The sequence below is a fragment of the Saccopteryx leptura genome, chromosome 1 (assembly GCF_036850995.1).
Source record: "Saccopteryx leptura isolate mSacLep1 chromosome 1, mSacLep1_pri_phased_curated, whole genome shotgun sequence".
Classification (NCBI taxonomy): domain Eukaryota; kingdom Metazoa; phylum Chordata; class Mammalia; order Chiroptera; family Emballonuridae; genus Saccopteryx; species Saccopteryx leptura.
In genome coordinates this window covers 75,561,261-75,588,775 of record NC_089503.1, presented here as the reverse complement: position 1 = coordinate 75,588,775, position 27,515 = coordinate 75,561,261, and the positions used below count along the sequence as shown (strand labels likewise).

The window sequence follows — 27,515 nt, the reverse complement described above, 5'->3', positions numbered from 1 at the left end:
TCTAAATATAAAGATAATAGAACATGGGGGAAAAAGTGTTTTTTATTGGGGTGAGATGATTGTCAGCTGACCTCTCTTTAACAGACTTGGGGGGTCACTAGAAACATAGTAGAGCTTTCTACTTCTACTGAAAAACTATTGATATTACTATGATATTTTAAGATTTTTCAGTCTACATATTATTAAAAGCGTTTGCTTTTATTTTCAAATACTCCAACTTTGGGAAGTACATTCCTGTATGTAAGTCGAAAGTAGTGTCGTTTGTGTGTGCCTGTTAGTATATTACTACACTTTTCACAATTCATTTGAAGAAATCTTATTAGAGGTTCCCAGGTTGGAGAATTAAGCATTGAAAAACTGATGCAACGGAGACTGACATGAATTAGCAATAATTACTCCAGAGTCTTAGAGCAATAGCGACCTTTTCCTGCACCATATTTAATCCATACTTTGCTTTGATATCCTGATATCTAAAGGCTTTGTATTTTCACAGTCATTTGGCCGCAATTACTATCATTAAAGTTGCTCCAAAGGCCAACATTTCTTCAGTGCCTCAGAATCGAGACAATGGAGACACACAGGAAGAGTCATCACTATTTGTCTTTCTGTTAAAGTAAGGTGACCAACTTTTTTACAATGAAAAGGACAAAAATAAATTGAAGAAAACAATATCATAAATAAAAGAAACATTTTCTTCATTGCAATAATACACTATAATATGATAAACGCGTAATAAAAACTTGCAATATTTTATATTGTAATTATGCTTACATGACTATTAATTTTTATTAATTGTAAGAAAAAAGTACTCATTTAGTAAAACTAAAATAAAATAAAGCCACTAATTTGAAGTGATATTCAGGTGTATTTATCATTTTCTAATTAAAAAACATCTGTTTTATGCAACTATTTAATCAAAATGTGTTATTAATAGATATGGTTTGAGTTCATTTCCACTTTAAAGCTCGAATTTTGGGAAAATACTTGTAAATAAAATTATATATATGTATTTGGAAATTATTAAATAGATAATGAATTAATAAAACATGAATTGTGTTTACCTATGATTGAATATTCACTGAGAAAGAAATAATTGTGAGTCTACAATGTCATATATGCTGTGTTGTGTTTCAGTAAGAAGTACACAAAGCCATTTGTGGGCTGGTATATCACACGCTGTCTCAAGGGCTCCCGTGTGGCTGCACTGCACTCATCCTTGAGTAATCGTCATGTCAAATACAAATACATCACATCACATGCAATGGATGGACTCTGCATGGATCAAATACGGACATTTACAGGTTTGTCTCCCAATATCAAAAAGGAGGACATGTAGGAGGACACTTTTTGAGGGAGGACACAACTTACAAAAGAAGGACTGTCCTCCCTGAAGGAGGACTATTGGTCACCTTAAAGACAAGAACCCCAGGTCCACCAGCATCATCATCAATTACTAAGCAACTCCATTGTAGTCCCAAGATTCCACCCATACTCTCAAGCCTCCCAGCGCAAATAAAAGGTCCAGCACGTTGTGCAATTATAGCCTCAAACGCAAGAGGGCAGTGTCTGCGCCAGACGCCCACAGCGGGTGAGGAGTGACACCCGGAAGGGCTGGGCACTCCGCGGATGCCGGCCCTCTCCTCTCCGCCTCCCTGGCTCCTGGCGCCCCGTCTCTCGCCACTTTCTCCGCCTCTTCCCATCGCCGCTGCGCCTGCGCGGCCGGAAAATTCGCGAAGGTTCCTGAAGCGTAAAGCGGCCGTTTCCGGAAGCCCGCTGCTGCCCGGCTGTCTGACCGCTGATTGCGAGGAGCGGTTGTAAACGCAGCGTGTGGCGGAGCCGCTGTTGGCCAAGGCCCGTGCTGGCGGGAAGGGAGATGGCCCTGCTGTGCTACAACCGGGGCTGCGGCCAGCGCTTCGACCCCGAGGCCAACGGCGACGGTGAGACCAGCGCGCCGCCGCCCGCCCTGCGCTCGCCGCCGCACGCCCGGGTCGCCCTTGGGCCCGACGGCGCTGGGGCCTCCGCGAGCCGTCCCCGCGCTGGCCCGGCGCAGCCCCTCCCGCCAGCCCGGGCGCGGGGCCCCTCGGCAGGTGCCCGGCCGCAGCGGAGGCCGCCTCTGTCCCCCGCCGGAACCGGGGTGCTCTCCCCGCGCCCCACGTGTGCCCGCGGGCCGCTCGCTCTCGGTTCGCCGGGAACTCAGAACATCGGTCTCCCCGTCCCCGTCTCTTGGGCTGGGGCGGCACAGCCAGCCAGGTGCCGCGTCTCGTCTCGCTGTGCGTTTGATTTGCAGTGATTGTTGGGGGGGTGGGGTGAGAGAGGCCCAGACGGACAGGGACGGGGGATTGGGCAGTGGGTGTGTGTGTGTGTGCGGGTTCCACGCGGGAGGCAGTGGGCAGGCGATCCTAGCAGTTACGTTCGGCCTCGTTGTATTAGCACAGATGTTTATTTGGCTGAAAGCCTGCTGTCGGCTTGTTTCGTAGACCCACTGTTAGAAACTTCTTCAAAGGTGTTCTTGCTTAGGATTCTGTATCTTCAGCTATTAAGTTCTGATCCGCCTGGCCCGGTGGGCGGTACACCCGTATTGGTGCTGGGTATTTTTCTGATGGCCTTCCTGTTTTCATAACATGCCAATTTATGGATAAAGTGAATTTATCTCCACAACACCTAGGTGTAGAGTTCAGGCTGTAAAGTGAGAGGAGTGATAGACTAGATGAAAAAGAGAAAAAGGATCAGTGAACTTGAATTTTGATTGGGGAATGGGATAAAGAAGTGAGTTGATTATTTGAATGTTGTGGGGACATGACAACATTTTTTCAAATTCACCTGTTACTATGTATTTTCTCTGTCAGCAGTAGACGTTATTACATTATCTCATTTTTTAATCATCTCAACAAGCCTGTGAAGTATGCATTATTCGAAGATGAGTTCAACATAGAAGCAACATTGTTCCACATTGTGAAGGAGATTCAGTTCTGTGCCTATTAAAATCCTTTTTCACCTCTGAGGTATCTGAAATATTTATCTTGGTGCGCAGGTGAATTGGTGACATTTAAAATAAGAGTGTCGGCAGGATTCTAAGTAAAAAGTAAATCCAGTCTTTGTACAATAATAGTCAAGCTATTATTGACATTTTTATGGTATTAACATGAAGTTATTAAGGAGTAAAATTGTGAGATTTCAGTGGATGATGTACCTTTGCTATTGGTAGCTTATGTAAAAAGTAAACGGCCTTAGTTTCTGCACATATTCTATTTTAATATTAAAGAGGAAGAGCTGATGCTCTGTTGCATGGGACAGTGTGTTTATTTATAGGATATTACATAAAATGAAGAGGACATACTGTCTCATCTTTTTGGAAGTCAGCTCTGTGTCAAAGTGGACGATTCCTAGAAAAGATTTGGAGGGGGTCGAGGAGAAGGGCAGGAAAAACCAGGGAGTTGACAGCCTCAAGGATGTGTGGTCAACAGTACCACATGCAGCTGGGAGCACCAGTAAGGTTACTGAAAGTTTATTTGCTTTAGCAAAAGGAGAGTTATTTTAGAGACTTAGAATAAATACTCCAATAAAGTTGGTCGATACCAGTAAGGTTACTGAAAGTTTATTTGCTTTAGAAAATGAGAGTTATTTTAGAGACTTAGAATAAATACTCCAATAAAGTTGGTCGATAGAATGGAAATTTAAAAGCAAAGGGCAAACTGTGTGGACTTGGTCAGGAGAAAGTTCTATAATTGGCAAAGTTTCATGTGTATTGACTTAAATAAGACTCCCTTCTGAGCTGATAGGACATTTTAATTTGAAGCACGGCTGAATGAGTGTTTAAAGGAAACCAGATTGGCAACTGACACATGTTAAACAGCTACTCTGGAAAAAGTACTGCTTCACAAACAGTATTCTATTTAATCTGCATTTACAAAGAAACAGCTACCAAGAGGCAGAGCCACAATTTGAGACTGGCAGATCCAGTGTTAAACGCCCTTGGCTCTTAACCACTACCATAGTTGTAGCTTCTTACCCAAAAATAATTACTTTGAGAAAAACTGTAAACCTGAGAGAGAAAAGCTAGATAGGACAGTGTCCACGTATTTGTAATTTACTTTTGAAAGTGGTGATTTTCCTATTTTGTTCACACGAGTTGTGTGTTTAAGGCCTGAGTCACTGCTGCTGCCATTCTGCCAAAACTGACCATTGTTGTGATTATACCTCTTAACTGTCTTTTATGTATTTTATGCCGATTCTTTGTAAATTTGGTACTAAAAATAGTCTCTGTTCTCTGTCTGCATTGATTCCCCGCTCAACTTCATATCTCTCTGCATATTCTTGTATACTTTTGAACATCCTTTATTAGTCCTTAATTCCATTACTGCCCTCAATTAACAATTTCTTCCTAACCCATGGGTTTACTATGTCATGAAAATACTTCAAACTTGCTTGTTCTATTCGCTAATAGTATATAGGTAACACCTGGTTACTAAGTTGGGCAACCATATTGTCTGTTAATGCAGGAATAGGGAGATTTCCTTAAGTAACAGTAATTAATCATTTTAGGGAATGCCAGGAATCAGGTTGTAACAATTGAAATCTAAGCAGACTGAAGGTTCAGCAAAGCAGCCTTACAAGAAAATTACACAGGTGTGGAACTGACCTGTTTTTCCTAAGTTCTTGGTTATGTTAGCCAGGGAATAGTGTATCTACTAATTTTTTAAAATGCAGTATTTCATGTTGCAAACTGTAATAAGTTCATTGTCATAGGAGAGGTAAGTAAAAATTGGTGGTGTAATGAGGAAGGGTATAAGGAAATACAGAATAATAACCAGAGAAAAGAGACTGTAGAATGTCAACTTCTTGTAGAACTTCAACTTCTTTTTAATGAAGTTTGTATCTAGGAATCGACACCTGTCTGTGAAAGTTAAGTTAGCAATTAGATATTACATCAGTTTTTAAAATTTTGAACAGGTACCCCTAAAATATCTTGTTAGGGACTCTTGAGTAGTCTTATCACCAATAAACATAAGAACACTTAAGTTTTATAGTATTTTTGCAAAAATAATTGAAAGATAACAGTCAAAATCTTAGAGCATAAGATTTTGGTACTAAACAGTTTTTAGTACCAAACAGATTAGAGGAATACAGAATATAATTTGTTATACTTGAAGTGTTCTGTACTATTTTTATCTATAGCTATCACAAACTAGCATTAGAACTTTATGACTGTTTTAACGCAGTGTTATATTGAGCACTGTATGCCATGTATCATACTCAAGCAGTAGTGAATTTGTAAGGAAAAATGTCACCTGCATTTAGAAAGAAGATTAAACGTTAATACCTGAAGGAAATAGTGTCATTTTTTTATTATAAAGTGATAATTTTTTTCTTCTCTGTTTTTGACCAGATGCTTGCACATACCACCCAGGTGTTCCAGTCTTTCATGATGCATTAAAGGTAAGAACTGGATACGTTTCAGCCTCTTCATATTGACATAGTAAATTTCGAGGTGTGATACTAAATATTTTCTCATCATTTGTGACTCTTGTTTTCTTAATGACCATTTTGAGGTGATTTTAGCAAGTACTCCCTTGAATACAGAGAGAGGTTTTTTTTCCAGTTATGAAATTGTTAATTTCTGTCCCAAGTCTCATTTTCTATGCCTCACATTTCTTCACTTTCCTAATTTTGAGGGGTAAATGAAAGCAGTTGTTTTGAACCCTAATCTCTGTCAGCTGCTGACTAATAAAAGCAGCTCTGAATTTTTGGAAAGCTTGTTATAGACATGTAATGTTGCCAATGGAAGTTGAGAGTGAAAGTAAACAGGAGAGAGATGCCACCTGTTTCACACCTGTTCTTTGATGTTCTGGAGAAGTAGTGAAATAAAGAATGTTGTTAGACCATGTTTTTCATGATGGGTTTACTGACTTTAAAATTTGTGATAAAATGGTACATTTTCCCATTATATATCATAACAAGAAAATGTTGCGGCATGGATGCTGTGGTTTTAGGTATGGCTACTTGTTCTTAGAAACATTGACAGTCTTATTAAATGTTTAAATATTGTTGATTCCCTTTGAATTTCTAATTATGTCTTTCAGAAAGTAGTTGGATCTTTTTGGCATTTATCTGTTAAATACTTATGAGTTGTACAAGCACATATCAAGTTTATGTTCTGGTTAGTTGAAAATGAGGAAAATGGAAAAAACATTCAATAGAGCCGCAAGAGACCTGAATCCTCCTTGTATCTTTTTAGCCTCTTTATGAACTTATGGGAGTGCAAACTGTGTATCTGTGGGAATATTTTTTTTTTCAAGGAGGTGGGGGATTTTTATCTTTCCTTGGACTGCCATTTATTATATGTTTATTTTTCTTATTTTGTTTTTTTCCTATGATTTTTTTCCTATCTCTTAAAACTATAATCATACTTCACTTCTCAGTTTTTGACTTCCTATTTTCTCTTATTTTGTGAATTCATATTTATCCTTAAATTTTATCTCCGTAGCTTCTACAACATATTTTCATTTATGTGTGTCATTGGCAACTGCAAACCAGTTTCTAAAGTAGACTCTTACTCCAAAAATAGCTTGCTTCTCAACTTTGCTGCTGCTAGTAATGATACTACTAATTTTCCAGTCATTCAATTTGTTGCTCTTTTAATACACAACTGTTAATTATTTGTTTAATCTTAATGATTTTACTTGGAAGTATTTTTATTTTCTTCTTCTCCAATTCTGTTTATTGTTGTCTCTAAATATTTCTTGAAGGACTAGACTTTACAAGACTATTGGATTTCACGGCTAATTACATTTTAGATAAAATACATAAATCAATCTATTGTTTATTCTTGCCAGTTTTCTATTCGACTAAGTAAGAAGTTAAAATCACATTAACAAAAGAAAAAACATTTTTAATATTGAAATTAGAAGAAGCATGTTTGTTTATTTTTATGAGAAATACAGAGACAGATGAAAAGCAGCAACTCGTAGTTGTGGCACTTTAGTTGTTCATTGATTGCTTTCTCATATGTGCCTTGATCGGGGGGCTCCATCCAAGCCAGTAACTAACCCCTTGTTTAAGCCGGTGACCGTGGGCTTCAAGCCAGTGACCATGGGTCATGTCTGTGATCCCACGCTTAAGCCAGCGATCCTACACTCAAGCTGGTGAGCTCACGCTCAAACCGGATGCACCTGTACTCTAGCCAGAACCTTGAGGGTTTGAACCTGGGTCTTCTGAGTCCCAAGTTGATGCTCTATCCACTGTGTCACCACCTGGTCAGTCAGAAGAAGCATATTTAGAGAAAAGGACAATTCTTAGAAATGGCAACCTTATACTCACATACTTAAATTTATCCTTTGTTTTTTCTCACTTCATTACCATATACCCTACCTTGGCGTTTGGGGACACCTAGTCTATATTGTATATATATCCCAATATCCTCAGAATGCCTGGTAAAATTCTTCATACATATTTAAGATAATAAAGCCTTTTCTTGGATGGAGTAATTTCTCTGATGACTATTATTAATGCTAATTAAACTCTCTTAGGTGATAGTAACTTTTCATCTATATCTCACTTTAGAATAAAAAAGAGGATTGAATTTCAAAATAAATGAAATTTTGAATTATAGCATGTTTAAATTTTTCCTAAAAAGGAACAACCCCTAAGTGCATATTGTGAGAAAAAAATGACTACCAAATTTCTAAAGCAGTGTATGGGGGAAACAGTGAGGCCCAGATGGATATATGCAAAGCTGTCCCTTCATTTGTATTTCAGACCTCCAGTCTTGAGAGTGCTATCTTATTCCATTATTCTTTGTACTATGTTGGAATTAAATTTAAAGCCATTTTTCGATAAGCCATTGATGTTTTGTTCAGAAGTTACATAGTGCATAACAATTTCTATGGTTTTATTCTGACTGAAAAGATCACTTAACCTTCAAAAAATCTAACAGTGCTTAGGCTGCTAAATTAATGTGTTGTTCTGAAAATAGGTAGAACTCTTATTGTTGAGGAACAGCTACAGTATTAGAAGCTGAATTATTATAATGAATATCTCAGAGTATTTTTTGTTGTTGGTTTGGTTTGGTTTTGTGAGAGAGAGGGAAAGACAGGGACAGACAGGAAGGGAGAGGGATGAGAAGTGTCAACTCGTTGCGACACCGTAGTTGTTCATTGATTGCTTTCTCATATGTGCCTTGATGGGGTAGGGGCTCCACTAAGCCAGTGACCCCTTGCTTAAGCCAGCAACGATGGGGTCATGTCTATGACCCCACGCTCAAGCCAGCGACTTCAGGGTTTCAAACCATTTTTTGGTGTCCCAGGTCGATGCTCTATCCACTGTGCCACCACCTACCTGGTCAGGCAATTGCTATTCTTAAAAACTAGCAATTTCGGTCTGGCCTGTGGTTGGCACAGTGGATAGAGGTCGCTGGTTAAAAAAAACAAAACCAGGGCTTGCCTGGTCAAGGCATATATGGGAATTGATGCTTCCTGCTCTTCCCTCCCTTCTCTCTCTCTCTCTCTCCCCCTCTCCCCCTCTCCCCCTCTCCCCCTCTCCCCCTCTTTCCCCCTCCTCTCTAAAATAAATAGATTTTTTAAGAATTATTTTTTTAAAAAGCACATACAAGAAGCAACTGCTATAATTTGATGCTTTCCACCCACCCCACTCTAAAATCAAGAAATAAAATCTTAAAAAATAAATAAAAACATAGCCCTGCCTGGTTGGCTCAGTGGTAGAGCGTTGGTCTTGCGTGTGGGGGACCCGGGTTTGATTCCCGGCCAGGGCACATAGGAGAAGCGCCCATTTTGCTTCTCCACCCCCCTCTTCTTCCTCTCTGTCTCTCTCTTCCCCTCCCGTAGCCAAGGCTCCATTGGAGCAAAGATGGCCCGGGCGCTGGGGATGGTTCCTTGGCCTCTGCCCCAGGCGCTAGAGTGGCTCTGGTCACAGCAGAGTGATGCCATCCCCCCCCCCCCCAGGGGCAGAGCATCGCCCCCTGGTGGGCAGAGCGTTGCCCAGGGGCGTGCCGGTTGGATCCCTGTCGGGCGCATGCGGGAGTCTGTCTGACTGTCTCTCCCCGTTTGCAGCTTCAGAAAAAAAATAATAATAATAAATAAATAAATAAATAAATAACAAGAAATTTCTGTTTTACTTTTTTTAAGGTGTTTCGTAATAGATCACACATACATCATTTCTAACATTGGTCAATGTTTTTTAAAAAGTCAGACTAAAATCATTTTACTTGGTTAGATAAATCCTTTACAGCAGTGGTCCCCAAACCTTTTTTGGGCCATGGACCTAGGTTTAATGTCAGAAAATATTTTCACGGACCGGCCTTTAGTGTGGGACGGATAAAAGTGTCACGTGACCGAGACAAGTGTCAAGAGTGAGTTTTAGACGGATGTAACAGAGGGAATATGGTCATTTTTTAAAAATTAAACATCGTTCAGACTTAAATATAAATAAAACGGAAATAATGTAAGTTATTTATTCTTTCTCTGTGGACCAGTACTAAATGGCCTGAGGACCAGTACTGGTCCACAGCCCCAGGGTTGGGGACCACTACTTTACAGTACTTCAAAACTGAAATATGTATAATTTGCAAGTCACATCCTGATTCAAGAAGGTAAGTGCAGGAAGAGTGTTTTGCTGGGCTGTGGTTCTCATGCAAATACGTTTTCAATTTTCTTTCTCTTATATGTCACAGGGTTGGTCTTGCTGCAAGAGAAGAACAACTGATTTTTCTGATTTTTTAAGCATTGTAGTAAGTATTAATTTGTTTCCTAGATGATATCCTGAAAAGTACATATTCTGGGAAGCTCCAGGTTTGAGGAATCTGATTTCAGAATAGTCCCTGTCAACTTGCAGATTATACTTTTCTTTGTAAATTGAGCTCACCTTGTTCCTGCAGTCTTTAAAAATAAGAATTTATTTGTTTTGGAAATTAAAAGTTTAGTTGTCAATTTTGGTTTGTTCTTGATGTTAGTAATCCTAAAAGAACAATAAGATGGTAGTAGTTTAATGCATTTTCAGTTAGGAACAATATATTTTTATCAAATATACCATTTTGTATACTCCTAAGAAAGGAAACTAAAACTGTTAATTAAATGGCATGATGTTGATCTTATGATTTCAGAGATACGGAAACGTATGAATGACTCAATGAATATGGTCAAGGTAGCTAGTGTTTACTGAATGTTTACCACCTGCTAGATGTGCCAGATAGTCTATTGTTTTATTTAATTCTCAAAAATAATCTTAAGTGCCATTATCTCTGTTTTCTGATGAGAAAATGGGTTTAAAAAGATTAATTTGCTCAAGGTCATATAGCTAGTTAATAGCAGAACTGGGGATCAAATTGAGGCTCTTTTTTAATAAATAATTTATAGAATTCTCGTCATGAAATTTCCAGAATTTGTTTCCTATAAATAAGAAGTTTGTGCTGCCCATTTAATAGAGAGTTAAGAAGATATTAATGAAGTGTTATTAAGAGAATTTTTTTAAGGAAAAAAATGTATTCATATGTATTAACAAATACAGCAAATTTGGAGTTTATTTTCAGTTTCTTAAATGAATCAATGTGATAAAAGTGGAGAAACCACAGTAGGATTTATTAATAAAGAATTAAAAAATAGTATTTTTGTCATGGCATGTGAAATAGATTGAGAGGCTAACTCTTAATGAATACCTTCCACTAACAGGGCTGTACAAAAGGTAGACATAATAGTGAAAAGCCACCTGAGCCAGTCAAGCCTGAAGTCAAGACTACTGAGAAGAAAGAACTATCTGAATTGAAACCCAAATTTCAGGAGCACATCATTCAAGCCCCTAAACCAGTAGAAGCAATAAAGAGGCCAAGGTACACCTTTTACAGTTGCATATTTTTGTCACACTTGAATAACTTTTGTACCTGATATTTTCTTTTATGATTTAGCCTAATTCAATTTGTAACAGTTGCTCAGGTCACCAACTTTTTTACCAATTCATTTTCCTTTAGATACATCTTTCATTTTTATTCTCTCTCAACTTGAGGTCATGTACACAGTCCACTTCTTTGCAAACTTGCTCACTGTACCATTATAATTACAGTAGGGTCGGGGAGCCACACATCCATCTCAGGCCTTGGCGTGTGTCTTTTTCACTATGGCATAGTGTAATTCTGTAAAGGGATTGTCAGGGAATCAGTTTGAGTTAAAAAGAACTTAGAGGTCTTCCTTCCTGTTTACTGTTTTGTTGATTATCTTCTAGGACACTCTTGACAGAAGACTACTTTGTTCCCTTTCAAATCTAATAAAGAAGAATTTCCTTTTATTTCACAGTGATTCATTATATTGTTACTAAATCAGTGTACAGTTTTCCCTTGAGCCAAATACTCTTTTTTTTATTTATCTCTATTTTGCCACTTAGAACAAGCCTTGTGACTCAACTTTTACTTCAGATGCCTGAAAACTCTTAATCTTATTATTATTGACTGATTTTTAATGTATTTGACTTAGATGTCATATCTGGTAGAAGGATCTTTAAAATAACTTGTTTATTTGCATTAGAATTATACATACTCTTCATACTCACCTGATCATCTAGTAGACTCTTTTAATTTTACATTCCTACACATGCATATTGGGTACCACTGTTACACGAGGTCTTCTTCGTGTTGGACTTGAGTGTTGAATTATTTTAGAACCAAAATACAGGAATCAAAAAAACAGGGTTTTGGCCTCAACTATGGCTCCTTTTGATATTTTATTCACACTATAGACTTAAACAGTTTTCCCAACATATCCTTTATTGATCATACGTAAATAAATTTATACCATATTGAATAATACCAGACTCATATAAGAACTCTAAGAGACTTTTTGTTGTTTGTTTATTTAAACAAACTACTTAGAATGACTTTATTCCATTTTCACCTTACTCATAATCATGAGAGACTTTATCAAATGCCTTGCTTGCTGATTTGACAGCTAAAAAAATTAACAGAAGACGATGAATTCTGGTGTGACTCCTTAAGTATTACAGTGTAATGTAGTTGTGATACTATAATTGACAATACAAGTTACTATCTTCTTTATAATTTTACTTAAGAGGAGTAAGAGGAATTAAATATTTTATCCTAAATTCATTTGGTGGTATTGCAGAGATTATGAGGCTATCAGTTTTTTATGCACTTTGGTAGTGGCCTCTTAAATCAGATTTTATTTCATTAAGGGTATAGAATGGGTCCTGGCCAGATGGTTCAGTGCATAGAGCATCGTCTCGGCATGCTGAGGTCATGGGTTTCATTCCTGGTCAGGGCACATATGAGAAACAACCAATGAGTGCACAACTAAGTGGAACAACTAAGTGGAGAAAAGTTGTTGATGCTCGCTCTCCCCCTCCTCCTCTCCCTCCTCTTCCCCGTCTTTCTCTCACCCTTCCCTTCCCCCCCTCTTCTCACCCCTCTTCCTCTACTCCTCTCCCCCTTTCCTTTTGCCCTTTTCTGCCCCCTCCTCTTCTCCCCTTCCTCTTCACCCCCTCTCTCTCTCCTTCCTCTTCTCCCCTTTTCTCCCTCTCCCCCTCTTCCCTTCTCCCCCTCCCATTCTCTCCCCCATCTCCCCCTCCCTTCCCGTGCCTCTCTCCCCCTCCCTCTCAAATCAATGGAAAAAAAATTATTAAAGGATGTAGAATGAATAACCTAGGATTTCTATTTTAATTGCTGCATTTGTTAATAATATTCTTAATACTTACTGAAGAGCCTTAAACAGATTGTGTACATACGACACGTAACCATTATGTAATGTTGGAGGGCACTGTTAACTGTTATCTTAACTCAACTAAAGTTGCCTTGCTATATGATTATATCTGAAATATAGATGCATATACCAGTGTAATATCTGGTATATGAGAAAGTGAATTATCTCCACCAGTAGGAATATGGATTTACTTAGTACATATTGTATGCTCAGCATTTTGCTTAGGCATAAAATATGAAAGTACATCATGGTACCTTCCTTGAAGATACTCATCTTGACAGACTTGGATTGCTAGTCTTTATTTCCTTCCCATTAGCTTTACTGATTAATAATTTAATGTGTTGATAACAACATCATTTTTGAGACTTAACATTTAAATATCAGAACCAGTTCTCTTAAAACTTAGATGTGGGAATATTTTATAGCAGTAATTCTAAAATACTTTTTCATGGAAAAAACTTAGTTTAAAAGTCATTTGGCTTCTTTCCATAAATAGGCTCTTAAGAGTATTTATTTTAGTAAAGGGAGATATTTTGATACATCAGTAAATGGTAAGTAATAAAGTTTCAAAATTCTCCAGCCCAGATGAACCAATGACAAATTTGGAATTAAAAGTATCTGCTTCCCTAAAGCAAGCACTTGATAAACTTAAACTGTCATCCGGGAATGAAAACAATAAGAAAGGTAAGATTTTGTTTTGTATGCTGTAATTTTTTTCTATACAGTTAACCAATTATATAAAGGAGAGAGGAGCCATATAATTGACTGAATATAAATATGAAAAAGTAGCACATTATCATAAAGAACTTATTTTTGTCTTTTAAATGCCAGTTATACCACAGAATGGGTATGTGGTTTATTCAGAATGAGAGCTTGTTAATTAAATTCATTATTTTCTTCTAATTCACCTTTTTTTTAACAGTGAGTTAAATTTCTTTGATAATTGTGTTTCATTGTGCATGAGATAAAACATAGTCAGTATTCTTTGACCTATACCCGATACCATGGGAGGAAAGTATCCTTACATGATTTTGCTTTCACAAGGTTAAGATCTTTGATATATTATAGAGCATATATGTATCATATATCATTTTAAAGGTATCAGTAAAATTTAATTGCAGTAGTTGGCTTATTAGTTTTTTAAATATATTACATTACCTGAAACATCACAGAGAAAACTTAGTTACTTACAATGATTTTAGTTTTAAGCTACTTAGTTTTAAAATGTTATTTTTTTTGTATTTATATTTTTTAAATATTTTATGGGAATGGTTGCTTTTTAAGAATGGCATTATAGTAAAGTTCTTTTGTAATCTTTTCCATTTGTTTTTTTATTTGTTTCAGAAGAAGACAGTGATGAAATTAAGATTGGGACCTCATGTAAAAATGGAGGGTGTTCAAAGGTATATGTTGTAAAATTTGTGTTGTCATGGAAATAAAATTTTAATTTTGGAAAAAGTGCAATTTATGAATCAAGTCAACAAACATTTTTGTGCCTGTTATGTGTTGGACGGACACTATGCTAAGAGCTAGGGTTATGAACATGGATAAGAAACTGTCTCTCCAGGAGCATTATATCTGATAGACTCATGGGATTGAATTATATTAGGTAAAAACATGGGATTAAATAATTCTAATTCAGTTAACATTCAGTGAGAACTTACTATGTGCCAGACATTATTTAGGAGCTGGGAACGTAGTATTAAATAAAGCAGAAATCTCTGTTCTTGTGAATATGAGATTGTATTTAGGGAGAAAAACAGCAAATAGGTCATTAAAATGAATTTGGATAATTATGAAGACAAGGAAATAGAGTCGAGCTCTTTAAATCAGATTGTCAGGGAAGTGGTGACACGAAATCAGAAATCTGAATAATGAGTGGATGAGTTATGTAAACCTTGGAGTAGACTTGGGAAGTAGTATGTGTAGAGAGGCTTTAAAGCTTATCCAAAGAATTATGAGCAAGGTCGTGTTGGGGCTTGGTCAGGGGTGTGTAAGTTAGTGAAAAAGAGGTAGGCAAGATCATGGAGGTCCTTGTACGCCACAGTGAGGTGTTTGGGCTTTATTCTGAGTGTAATGGAAAGCTATTAAAGAGAGGTTTTAAAAATATGTCTTTGGCTGCTAAGTAGCAGATAGAATGGGGCAAAAATAGAATTTGAAGAAGGAAAACCAGGTAGGATGCTGTCTATTGTGGAAGACTAGACAGTGAGATTGGAGAGTATGTTTTTGAGAAGTGATTAAGTTTGGGATGTGATTGGACATCTCAGTGAGGCTTTTTCCTGTCCATTCTGTAAAATCGCATACCCTCCAACATTTCCACTCTGTTTTTCTCCATAGCACTTATCACCTATAACTGTCCACTTACTTTGCATATTTTTTTTTGCTAACGATCTCTCTCATCTAACTTTCTCTTCTCTTCCTTCCCTCATACAAGGTTTACAAGGAAATGATTTTGTTTGTTCTTTACTGTATTTTGAATGCTTAGAGCAGTGCCTAGCACATGGCAAATGTGTGTAGAATGAATGATAAATAGAAATATTAGCAAGACTTGCTAATGAACTGGAAGTGAAGGAAGGGGACTTGTGACTCCAGTGTCTAGGTAATTGTGACACATTGACTGGAAAAGAAGATGGGGTTGGGGGAAGTTAAGTTTGAGATCATCTTGTTCATTTAGGAATGGTAATAATAAATGCATTCACATGTATATAAAGTTGAAGTAGTAGATAAAAGAGAATGATTCATTCTTGGGATAAGGGAGATAGTTACAAGTGGTAGGGTAGTGGAAGAAGATACAAGGAAGGTATCCCAGATGAATTTTGATACAAGGAAAGGGTATCCCAAGCAGAGGTGCCAGAAGTAGTAAACAGAAAACAACAAAGCATAGAATTTGCTGGTGTGAAGTTGAGCTTAAAAGAGGTCCCTAGGGGCCAAATCCTTGAAAGGCTTTTATAAAGCTCAAAAGTTAGATTTTAGGTCACGGAGGCCATTAAAGAAAATGTTTAATCTTTTTTTACTGAAATATATATCATTTAAAAACATGTAAATACAAGTTTATAGATAAGGGATTTTCACAAAGCAGGTCCCTCCTTATGCCTCCTCTCATTATTCCCTCCCAAAGGTAACCACATTTTTCTATCAAAATAGATTTGTTTTGCCTATTTTTTGAACTTTGTATAAATAGAATTATAGATTAGCGACCCTTCTGTCTTCTTTGCTTAATAAAATGTTAGAGCTATCTTTGTTGCATGTAGCTGTAGTTTGTTCATTTCATTGCTTTAAAATATGCCATTGTTTGTGCCAATTGATTTATCCTTGCCATTGCCCTTCAGATTTTTTTTGATTAATGCTACTATGCCCATTTTTGTCTATTGGTTTTGGGACAGATGTACACATTTCTATTAGAGATATGAGTAGAAATGGAACTACTGGATTATAGAGTGTAAGTTCAGCTTTAACAGAAACTTCCACATAGTTTTCCAAAGTGGTTGTATTTACACTTCTACCATTAGTTTGTTAGGGTGGTTGCATTTGTTCTGTACCTTGGTAACACTTTGTAATTAATAGTCTTTTATATTTTAGCCATTCTAGTGATTGTGTAGTGTTCCCACTGTGGTTCAAATTTCTTTCCAGATGAGATGGAGTGCCTTTCTGTATTAGGATATCCTTTTCTGTGAAATGTCCAAAATCTTTTACCTGTATTTTTAAATTTGCTTTTTCTTACTGATTTTTGAAATTGTTTAGTTTTTAAAAAAGTTCTTTGTTAGAGCCACTAATTTTTTACTATCTTAATAATGGCTTTTAATAAACAGAAGCTCTTTAACTTTAGTAAAATCCAATTAGTCCATCTTTTTTTTTGTGACCAGTGTTTTATGTGTCCTAAGAAATCTGCTTACTTCAAGGTCATGAATCAGAATCTATTAGTATAGTCTCATTACCTAAAATCTGCTGGTGATCATGAAGATGGTTTGCAAATTATACTGAGAGATATTTTAAAGTCAAATTGACAATTTTGTGATAGACTACATATGGGTGGAGAAGGGAAAGAAATTAAAGAGAACATACAGAATTTTGCTTTGGAAGATTGAGTAGATATGGTGCCATCATATGAGGTGGGAAGACAAGTAGGAGGTTTGGGGGACAAGGGTAATAAGTTCAGAATCTAACATACTGCCTTTCATGTACTTATGGTATATCTTTTAAGAGATCCACACACCTAGTACTTTGGATTGACAGAAAAGTAAATACACAGAATTTTATTTTCTGTACTGTAGGTGGTTGCAATAAATACCAAATAGAAAATATAGTACTGGCTGCATCTATGTTTTATTAACATAACTTTTTGTGAATTCATCTGTAGAGCCTTCACCTACAGCACCAATGGGGCCCGGATCTTCCAGACAAATCCTGGATATATATATAGGTCTGCAGCTCATTTTACCCTTCATAGGGATAAGAAATCGTTCCAGAGTTGCTTAGATTTTCCATATTAATTCATAATGCCCACACAGAGTTTACTATGCACATAAACCATACTGTAACTGTATTTCTGTTGAGATTACTAATCTCAGGGTGTTAATATTCTGTAAATTTAAATGCCTGAATATGCTTGGATGTCTTATACCCGAAAGTCTGAAAGCATCTTAATATACATCCTATTGCTTAGTTTTCTGTTTTCCTTTTTCATAGGGAACTGAAACTTGAGCATATTCAAAAAGGAATTTTTCATTTCTTATTGTGGTGAATTTATGACTGTTCTAGGTAATGTTATTTCTTGAGCATTATAATAGTTCATTGAGGTCACCAATACTACAAATACATGTGAAATGGAACTTTGAAAGATGAAGCTAATATTTTTTCTTTTTTTCTTTTAGACATATCAGGGTCTACAGAGTCTAGAAGAAGTCTGTGTATATCATTCTGGAGTACCTATTTTCCATGAAGGGTAATTTATACATGACTAATTAAAACTTTTTGGTGGGGTCAGAAAGGTTAATGTCTTTTTTAAACATTATTTGCCATGCAGCATAATTAGGTACTTTATTTATATTGTCCAATCTTTACAGTAACCTAGAAATATGGGTTTTGTCTTTTTTTTTTTTTTACGCACACAAAAAACTGAAATAGTATTACAGTTAGGTGGCCATTGTGATTCCAACCTAATATTCCTCCTTATTCCATTACATTTCAGTGTGATACTCTATTTAGACTGAAAAGGGTTTTTTTGTTTGTAGGGCTGGTTCTGCACATTGCAGGACGCTTACAGTTTTTGACCTTGGAGCACTAAGGATACCAACATTGTGGCATCCGAGAAAACCCATAATTTTCTACAGCTCACAGTTGAGAACCTCTCTTCTTTATTACCCAGTAGTTTATAGAAACACAGTACTGTGTTAAAATATTCTGTTTCCAGTATTCTTCAGGAATCAAACCCAAAGTTTTTCTGTAATTTTTGTCTTCTCATGTTAGATATTTTTCAAGTATGTAATTGTGGATTTCATCTACTTTGGGATTCAAACATAATTTTTTAGTTTGTTTGCAGGTTCTAACTTTCCTGGGTTATCAAAATGTGAGGATATAATATTTTTGGTCAAACTACCTTGGTAGCTTTATGAGGACACTGGAATGTGAGCTATCAATGAAAAGCTGATTCAGAATTTGGTGGTGATTTTAAGCTTATTCAGGAGCTCAAGATAAATAGCATTCTGGTTTTAAAATTAGTGTGTTTTAATCATTTTAACTGGTAACTTAGACACTTATACTAGAGTTGCACACTTGATTTTTTAAGAATCACACTTGTCACTGATATTTCTGGACTTGATTAGTTATGAGATTTTATTTCTGGTTTTTCTGTGATAATTTAAAGGATGAAATACTGGAGCTGTTGTAGAAGAAAAACTTCTGATTTTAATACATTCTTATCACAAGAGGGATGTACAACAGGGAAACACATGTGGACTTCAAAGGATGCTGTAAGTAACCTTTTCAAAATAACACATTAGGTGGGCATGTAAAGTACAGCACAAGAAATATAGTCATTAATATTCTAATAACTTATGCTGTCATATGAGTAGAAGATTTATCAAGATTATCACATAGTAAGTTATGTCTAATTACTGGGGTGTACACCTGAAACTAATATATGTCATCTGTAATTGAAAAATAAAAATCATTTTAAAAAATAGCACAAAGTGTTTATCTGAGTCATTTTATAAATTTGATACTATGCTGTTTTTAGATTTAAAAAATAAGTTTACCTCTCACACAGTTGAGTTTTGATGGGCATAAAAGCTAAAATTAATCTGAGTCAGGCACCCAGAGGATGCTCTGTAATGAAAGTAGTCATTGTGTATGTTGATGCAAGTGTATAGATTTTTATGAAATAAGCCTGGAGAAATTAGAGAATTAGAGCCTATTTTTTTGTAATTATGTGGTCTACTCCCACATTTTGTTAAACAGAAATCACTTTTCTGCTCATTTGATGTTATTGATCATTTAGACCTCTGATTCTCTTGGCCTCTTAGAAGTTCATTCAACAATTTACAGATTGATAAACACTTGATCTGGTTTCCAAAGAGGAAGATTTTAGACTTGTTTTATTGGAATTGTTTTGAATGCCTTTGCTTGTTACAAGGAAGTTTATCAACAGAAAAAAGAATGCATCAGTTTCTACTTCCCCGGACAACTTTTTACAAAGACTTGGGCTTCTGCAAATAATTCCCCCAAATCCCATTAAGTTATAAGAAGACAAACAATTTATTGCTAAATAAGTGTTTGATAGCTATATGAATGTATTATTATATAATATGAAATATTAGATTTATGTGCTGCATTGGCACTAAAAAACCCAGAGCAGTGACCTTTTCCAGTATAGATAGATGTCTTTTAACTTCTAAAGGGATTGTAAATTTTCAGATTGGGGTTTATTTCTTCTGCATTTGAGTTCTATAGTTTCTGTTGTTAACATGGTTGGAGATTATAAAGGCAGAGTGGGGCAAAAGTAGGTTTTTACAGTTGTGAGTATGGGAAACAGCTTAATCTTTATTATTATTGTATTTTCCATACGGGCAGTTGTAAACCTACTTTTGCCCAGCCTGTATAACCCTCAAATTATAATTTATCTACCTCAAAACTTTACAAGTATGTTTTATTAGCAAGAAGTGTAATCTCCCTGTATTTTCTCCAAGATCCAAAAGTTTGAAAGATTTAATTTGAAAAAATAAACTTGTCTTCTATTATATGCAAAAGTTTTTAGATTAACCCTTGATGAAATGTTTTTGTTGTTCTTTTTTAATGCATGCATTTATCAAGTATCTAAGCTAAGTAGCCTAAGGGCAAAAAAAATGTGATAAAAGTAATTTAAATTCAGTTAGTATATTTGTACCAAAATATAAATAATTGCTTTTTACAACAAGAGTGCCTCATGGTTTCCTGTGTAGGTGACTAATCCTTCTTTATAAAACATAACAATTTGTCTTTTTAAAATAGTTGCTGATAGAGCAATGTACTGCTGGTAGATAATAATAATTTCTATAATAGTAATCAAACTATTACTTCCACATATCCCTACTTTTTTCTGCATGTTATTATGAGAAGAAAATTATTATTTAATAACAGTAATAGTTGTAAACAGTCAATTATTTCTCCCAAATTTCAATTTGTAAAAAATAAACCAAATGTTCTTATGCATAAGGTTAAGATGTTATCTGGTTACCACTAAGCAAATGTCATTCTTACTTCAAAGAATGTTTTTATAACTGTATTTAGTAAATTGCAGAATTTTAAAATTGGATAAAGTATTGCAGGAGTTCTAATAAATTGCCTTTTTCAATGTATATTAATACTATAGCTTTAAAAGAAAAAATCAAAAAGAAGGAATAAGGGTGTTTTTTTTGTTGTTTTTTTACAGAGACAGAGAGAGTCAGAGAGAGGGATAGACAGGGACAGACAGACAGGAACGCAGAGAGATGAGAAGCATCAATCATCAGTTTTTCATTGTGACACCTTAGTTTTTCATTGCTTTCTCATATGTGCCTTGATCATGGGCCTTCAGCAGACCGAGTGACCCCTTGCTCAAGCCAGCGATGTTGGGTCTAAACTGATGAGCTTTGCTCAATCCAGATTAGCCCATGCTCAAGCTGGCATCCTCAGGGTCTCGAACCTGTGTCCTCCGCATCCCAGTCATACTCTCTATCCACTGCGCCACCACCTGGTCAGGCAGAATAAGAGTGTTCTTAAATCATAAAACTATATATTTTATTGTCTTAACTTTTGATGGGAACTATAAAAGTTTGCAGTTTGCCTTTATAAATAAACATTAAGGGCTTAGCTGCACATGGTAATGTTTTCTCAGTTAGATGGGTCAGATTCAATCCTCTTTTTAGAGGTTACATGGCACTTTGTAAATTCATCAAATTTGTCTTGTATTACAGGGGAAGAAAGTTGTTCCATGCAGACATGACTGGCATCAGACTGGGGGAGAAGTCACCATTTCAGTATATGCTAAGAATTCACTGCCAGAGCTTAGTCAAGTTGTAGCAAATAGTACATTGGTAAGTACACTAAATGTCTGAGTAAAAACTGTTCTTACAGATTTATTCTTTATGTTGATGTAATATTGTTCTTATTTGCACTGATTTTAAGGTAAGATCTTTTCATCTTTCCCATTTGAAAAAATATTTTAAAATCACTTCCATAGAAAGTATTTTAAATTAAAATTTCTACATGATAGGTATTTCTGAGGCATTCTGGAGATACTATAATAGTTTAGTATCAAATAATATGGTACTTAGTTCTCTCAATGAGAAACTTCAGGTTAATTTTCCTTTCCTGTTAATGGTTTTCTCAAAAAAATACAATGTTGGCAGTTTGTTTAAAATAGCATAAATTATTTTTATCGATATATTTTTATAATCATTGTTTTATATCATAAACCTTAAGTCCAGATTTGATCAGTTACTCAGCTTTCTATATATATTTTTTTTCCAGTTAAATGTGCACATTGTATTCGAAGGAGAGAAGGAATTTCACCAAGATGTGAAATTATGGGGTGTAAGTATTATGAATCAAGCAGAATTTTTTCTTAAAATATAAACACTATTTGTATAACAAAAGACGGTACTTTAGTAATTGATGTAAAGTAGGTTTATAACTTTGGTTGTTCTATCTGAAAAGTTGAAATCAAGATATAGAAATGACATTAGAGTCTTAGACTATTGTTTGTTAACATAGGCAAGACCAATATTTTCCTCTAAGACTAAACCACCCTATTTACTTTCGTTCTCTTTAATATATTGCAGGTAATTGATGTAAAGCGAAGTTATGTAACTATGACTGCAACAAAGATTGAGATCACCATGAGAAAAGCTGAACCTATGCAATGGGCAAGCCTTGAACTGCCTGCAGTGAAAAAACAGGAAAAACAAAAAGAAGATAAAATAGAATGAATTGAGAGGGAACAAAATGTTATTTGCGTATTTGAGAATTCTTATTATGTGGTGAAGTAGTGGCTTGCTGCTGTAATCTTTTGTTTTATTGTTATTGCTGAATCTGGCATTTCAGGGTCAACAGTAGGTTCTTAAAAGCCAAAGTCAGTTTATCTTTTTGTGCCTCCCATTTTTCTTTAGGTTACCTAAAATTGATTATTCATTTCTTCTGCTCATAACAGAACTGTAGTTGTGTCACATACTTGAAGAAGCTAGAAAATAGCTCAAAAATAGCTACGGTAGTTCTTAGTATAATGTTATGTTAAGCAGAGAAATAAAAGTAACATTTGCGTCACATCTTTTTTTCTATTATTCCATAATTAGTAAAGCAAGATGGAATGTCAGATTTTTAATTAGTTTTTTCATGAGTTTATGTTCCTATAATACTTGAAAATCTTTAGGGAAAAGATAAGGCTCTGCAATGTTTTTTCCACTTGGCACGGTTACTTAGAAGTAGTCTAGTAAGTAAAGAGAAATATATGCATTGATTAACAAAATAGAATTTGTTTGCAATTAATTGAAATAAAAAATTATATTAGTACCTATGTTACTTGCCAAGCAGTATCATTGAAGAGTTTAGGAAACATTATAAATGAGAGGTATCAATTTGGTTAAAATTCACTATTTTCTAACACTAAGCAATAATGTTAAATATTTCTCTCTTGATTATAAGGTCTTGATACGGTGTTAAAACTAAACTATCTGAATTATAGCCTATTCCCTCAATCTTTAAGTACATATAAAGAGAAAATATATATCTGGCTTCCTTGATGGCAAAATGTATCTATAAAATTATAGATTATTAAAAGGCTATGGAACTATATTAGAGTTTCCTAAAACTAATATTTAAGCTCTGCGTTAAGACAACTGTCTATTACATGTTATATAAAAATAGCTTATTTTATAATTTTTTTTAGGTTTTCATGAACAGTTTCACAATTTGGTGATACAGTGTTGATTATATATTGTACTTTATTAAATAGGTATCACAGAATTAGATTGTGCTAATTGAACCCATTAAGGATAGGTTACTTTCTGAGAGTGCAGAGTCCAAAGAAAATGGAAAATGTTATGAAATCAAAACTGCACAATTTAATAAGTTTGGGCATGAGTTATGCTTTCATAGATTAAAGTAATAATTTCCTAAGTCCCTTGTTTTTCTTTTCTTGAGATTAATGGGAAAATTTGCAGAAGTTTAATTTTAGATTTAGTATATCTCATTCTACTATCCTTTGCGAATAACTATTAGATGTAGTTCTGTAATTATGAAATGATTTACCTGTGTTACAAATAAAGATGTAAAAAAATCTGACAACCAGGCTAATGACACTAAAACACAATGACAAGAAAAATTAGACCCAAATAGAATATTTAGGTTTAGAGTAAATTGTATTTAAAATTTTAAGTTATCTTTTATAATTTGGGATCCTGGGTTCATTTGGACACATGCAATCCTTATTGTTTAGGGGAAAGGTTGCTACTTGTTTTGATTTGAGGTAATGATTAATATACTATTTTCTTATGTTTCTTTCAAGGCTCTTTTCTCCTAAACAGTACCTTAATATGTGCAATTGAACTGTTATTTAAAGCAAATGTATTATATACCTAAGAGTTAGTTACAAAGCACTGACTTTGATTTATTTATTTTTTTACTGTTTTTGGATACAGTTTATGTATTTAGCCTGGTTATGTTAGTGATTTTTTTCTATGTTCTTTCTTATTTCCATGAACCTCTGAATTTGTTGCCCAGAGAATAATCTAAATGATACTTCTCTTTAACTCATTCATAAAGAGACACATCAATAATTAGATACAATGTTTTACTTTTATTGGTCTGTCAAAAAAACAATAATGCTTAACTTTGTTTCTTTAGAAATATATTTTGTCTTTCTCAGCATTCAGAGTAATTACTATAACAAAGCAGTCAAAGCTAGGTTAATTTGATAGTTAAACCATGGGAAGCATATTATTTTTCTTGCCTAGCATAGTATGTTAGAATAAAGTAATAAGTAAGGTAGAGCTTTTATTTCTTTTCAACCTCTTATTTTTAGGTAAGTTTAGATGTACAGAAGAGTTGCAAAAAATGTACAGAGTTCTTTATGTCATATTAACCCTTTGAGTAATACGAACGTTCATGTACATCCTCACTCAAAGGGTTAAAACTCTCACTACTCAAAGGGTTAATCTTCCTTTTATGTTAAAACTTACATAATCATAGACCATTTACAAAACTAAGAATTAGTCTTGGTACAATACTGTTAACTAAAGTAGAACATTAATTTTGACTATCTGATTTTAGAAGTACACTATTAAGGAGTAGTTCTTGAAACCTATCCTAACTTTTGCTAATAATTTAAGCCAGGAATTTATAAACCATTAAAAATATAAATTGAAATCAGTCTACCATAGACAAATGTTTATAGGCCAAAGAGATAATTTCTTGATCTGACCATATACTGGCAAAGGACTGTAATCTATTTTATTAGAATTTATATTTTATGCAGTAGATTTTAATTTTTACTCTATAACTTTTTTTGTTTGATTTTCTTTAGACAATTCTTCAGCCATCTAATGGTAAAAAACCTTAAAGAGTTCTTGCAAATATTTTTAAGTGACTTCGGATTATTGCTTTGTCACACCTTGCTTTTGGAAAAATTTAGTCCTCTAGCCTGAAAATGCTTGTCATGCATACACCCACAATAAAAAGTTTAAAAGCATATTTATGAGGTCTGGTGTCAGTTGTAGGGCATTTGATTTTGTATTCTGTAACTTTTTTTAAAAGCCAGGTTCTTTCAATAATAAGTTTTTTTGTGTCATTATAAATTATTTTGATCTAGCACTCAGATTTGGTATTTGATTCATTTGCCTATATCATTGTTTTTCAACTGCTGGTCCAAGTGCCAGTCTACGAAGGAGTTAACCACCCTGATGTTATATGAAGATGAAATTATCTCAGTTGAATTCGCTTGTGGTGATGGTTTCTGCCTTAGCGGTCCCCAAAATCTATTTTCACTAGTTCTCAAGTATAAAATGGTTGAAAACCACTGTCTTCTATCATCATTGCTTGTCCTTAGTTCTAAAATGCAAGCTAGGTCCATCTTGTTTTGTTAATTGCTGTTTTCTTTCATATTTTAAATTACTAGTTTGTTGGGAAGTTGGTATTTTACCTGATTGCATTCCTATTGTCCAAGTATCTTACAACTTAAACTGAAATTGTTACATGGCCTAATTAAGAGTTCGTGCCTGGGGCTTTATACATGTGCATTTATCACTAAAATACTAGACTTGCAAAGTTTTTCTTCTGTGTAGGTATTGTTTGATGTTAAGTTTTTATATAGTTCTTAGTTGTGAAGAATTCCTTCAAGAATAGTTTTTCTAAACAGCATGTTTTTATGAAATGCTAATTAATGACTTTTTAGTTTTCTAGGCCACTTTTATTATCTATTGAAGTAAAATAAAACCTCTGGCCTTAAACATTTCTGTGTTGCTTAAAGATTGTGTCAAAATAATTTAACTTGCCATTCATTTCTTGACTAACCTACTATCCAGATGATTATATTATTAAATTGTCTCTTTTTAAATGCTTTGATAATTTAAGTAAAAGTGCTGTTTAAGCCTGGAACACAGAAACCTACCTCCTCCAGATAAGATACTAGGTAGGTGTACTAATGCTTTTTAAATGCTTAATCTTTATATTTGTTTGCAGTTCCATACTTCTTCATATTTTATTTTTATGGTTAATTTGCCAATGTCTGTTTCTTCTCATAGACCATAGATAGCTTTATGTTTGGCCAATAATTTTATCCTCATTTTCTAATATAGTACTTGGTATGTTGGTTGGCTTTCATAAATACCAAGATACGAAGGATTTGTTATGGGCTAGTCCCTATTCTGAGAACTTCAATGAATATGAACTTGTTCCTCATGCCCTATGAGATATGTTTCTATTAAATTATAGGAGAGGAAACTGACTAATGACACAGGTTAAGTTACTTGGCTTAAATAAAACAAGTGAATTGTGGAGTAGCAAACTCAAACATGGGCATCCTGGCTTTGTTTTCTGTGCTTTTCACTGGTCTGTGCTGCTTATGGCTGTTAATTGATTAATCGGTTTTATAAAACATTGGCACATGGCCTGAAAAACTAGTAACACTGTGTTTGGCCACCAGGAACAAATTTTTTAGTTTCATATATCATGTTAGAAAATAAATTTATGAAATATGAAGTCCTTTGGCCTGGATGGTTTTGGCTATAATAATAACTGGATTAAAAACTCATCGTGTGTTGAGGGACGGGGGATTGAGCAAAAAAAAGGTGGGAGGGAGAAAGAAGAGAGTGAGAAAAATCTATTTGTGATTTGACAACTCTTAGGGATCTGGTTTATCTAAACAGTCTCCAAAGAAGTTTAAGAATCATCAATTCAAAAAGGTTCCCATTTCCAATTTGATAGTTGTATTTATTTTATATGGAACTCATAGATGAGAATTCCAATCTACATGTTAGATAAAATGTGTAATGAAATAGCATTCAACTGCCTGACCAGGCGGTGGTGCAGTGGATAGAGCATCGGACTGGGATGTGGAAGATGCAGGTTCGAGACACCAAGGTTACCAGCTTGAGTGCAGGCTCATCTGGTTTGAGCAAAAGCTCACCAGCTTGGACCCAAGGTCGCTGGCTTGAGCAAGGGTTACTCGGTCTGCTAAGGCCCACGGTCAAGGCACATATGAGAAAGCAATCAGTGAACAACTAAGGTGTCACAACAAAAAACTAGTGATTGATGCTTCTCATCTCTCTCCGTTCCTGTCTGTCTCTATCTATTTCTCTGACTCTGTCTCTGTAAAAAAAAAAAAAAAAAGCTTATCTTTGTTTCTTCCATTAATATGAATTAATTTTGAGTATGACATAAGAAAGAAGATTGTAAACATACGGACAGATAGCAAGGATCATTTGAATTTTTTGCTGTTATCTTCTAGGCTAGGTCAGTGGTTATTAAAATACCATTTCTAGGCAAGTGGTATCATCTCAGAATTTGTTAGAAATGGTAATTGTTTTTCCCCAACATCAGATCTACTGAATCAGAACTTAGGAGGGTGCCCAAAAATTTGCAGAATAGTTTGCATTTTGTTGTGTCATACAATAAAGTTTGAAAAACATTACCAGCATGAACATCTTTTTAGGCCTGCATATTTTTTTTTTACTTTTATCAACTTAATTTATTTTAAATTAACTTGATATTTTAGGATAGTTTGGGTTTAAAGAAAAATTATGAAGATAGTGCAGACAGTTTCCATATACTTCACATCCAATTTCCCATTGTTAA

The 27,515-nt window shown here is 35.0% G+C and overlaps 1 protein-coding gene across 2 annotated transcripts; it reads left to right on the top strand.

The window, feature by feature from the left end:
- Positions 1-1,712: 1,712 nt before the first annotated feature.
- On the top strand, positions 1,713-24,914 carry CHORDC1 (cysteine and histidine rich domain containing 1). 2 transcript variants are annotated; one of them, XM_066370564.1, is made up of 11 exons: positions 1,713-1,937; positions 5,387-5,436; positions 9,686-9,742; positions 10,680-10,837; positions 13,294-13,397; positions 14,061-14,116; positions 17,585-17,655; positions 18,577-18,682; positions 21,143-21,262; positions 21,699-21,761; positions 22,010-24,914. In XM_066370564.1, exons 1-11 carry the CDS (start codon positions 1,874-1,876, stop codon positions 22,154-22,156), a joined length of 996 nt encoding a protein of 331 aa, XP_066226661.1. In that variant the 5' UTR covers positions 1,713-1,873; the 3' UTR covers positions 22,157-24,914. The 2 variants fall into 2 exon arrangements, with proteins under 2 accessions (XP_066226661.1, XP_066226653.1); XM_066370556.1 differs by having other exon boundaries at positions 1,714-1,937; positions 14,058-14,116.
- Positions 24,915-27,515: the final 2,601 nt, after the last annotated feature.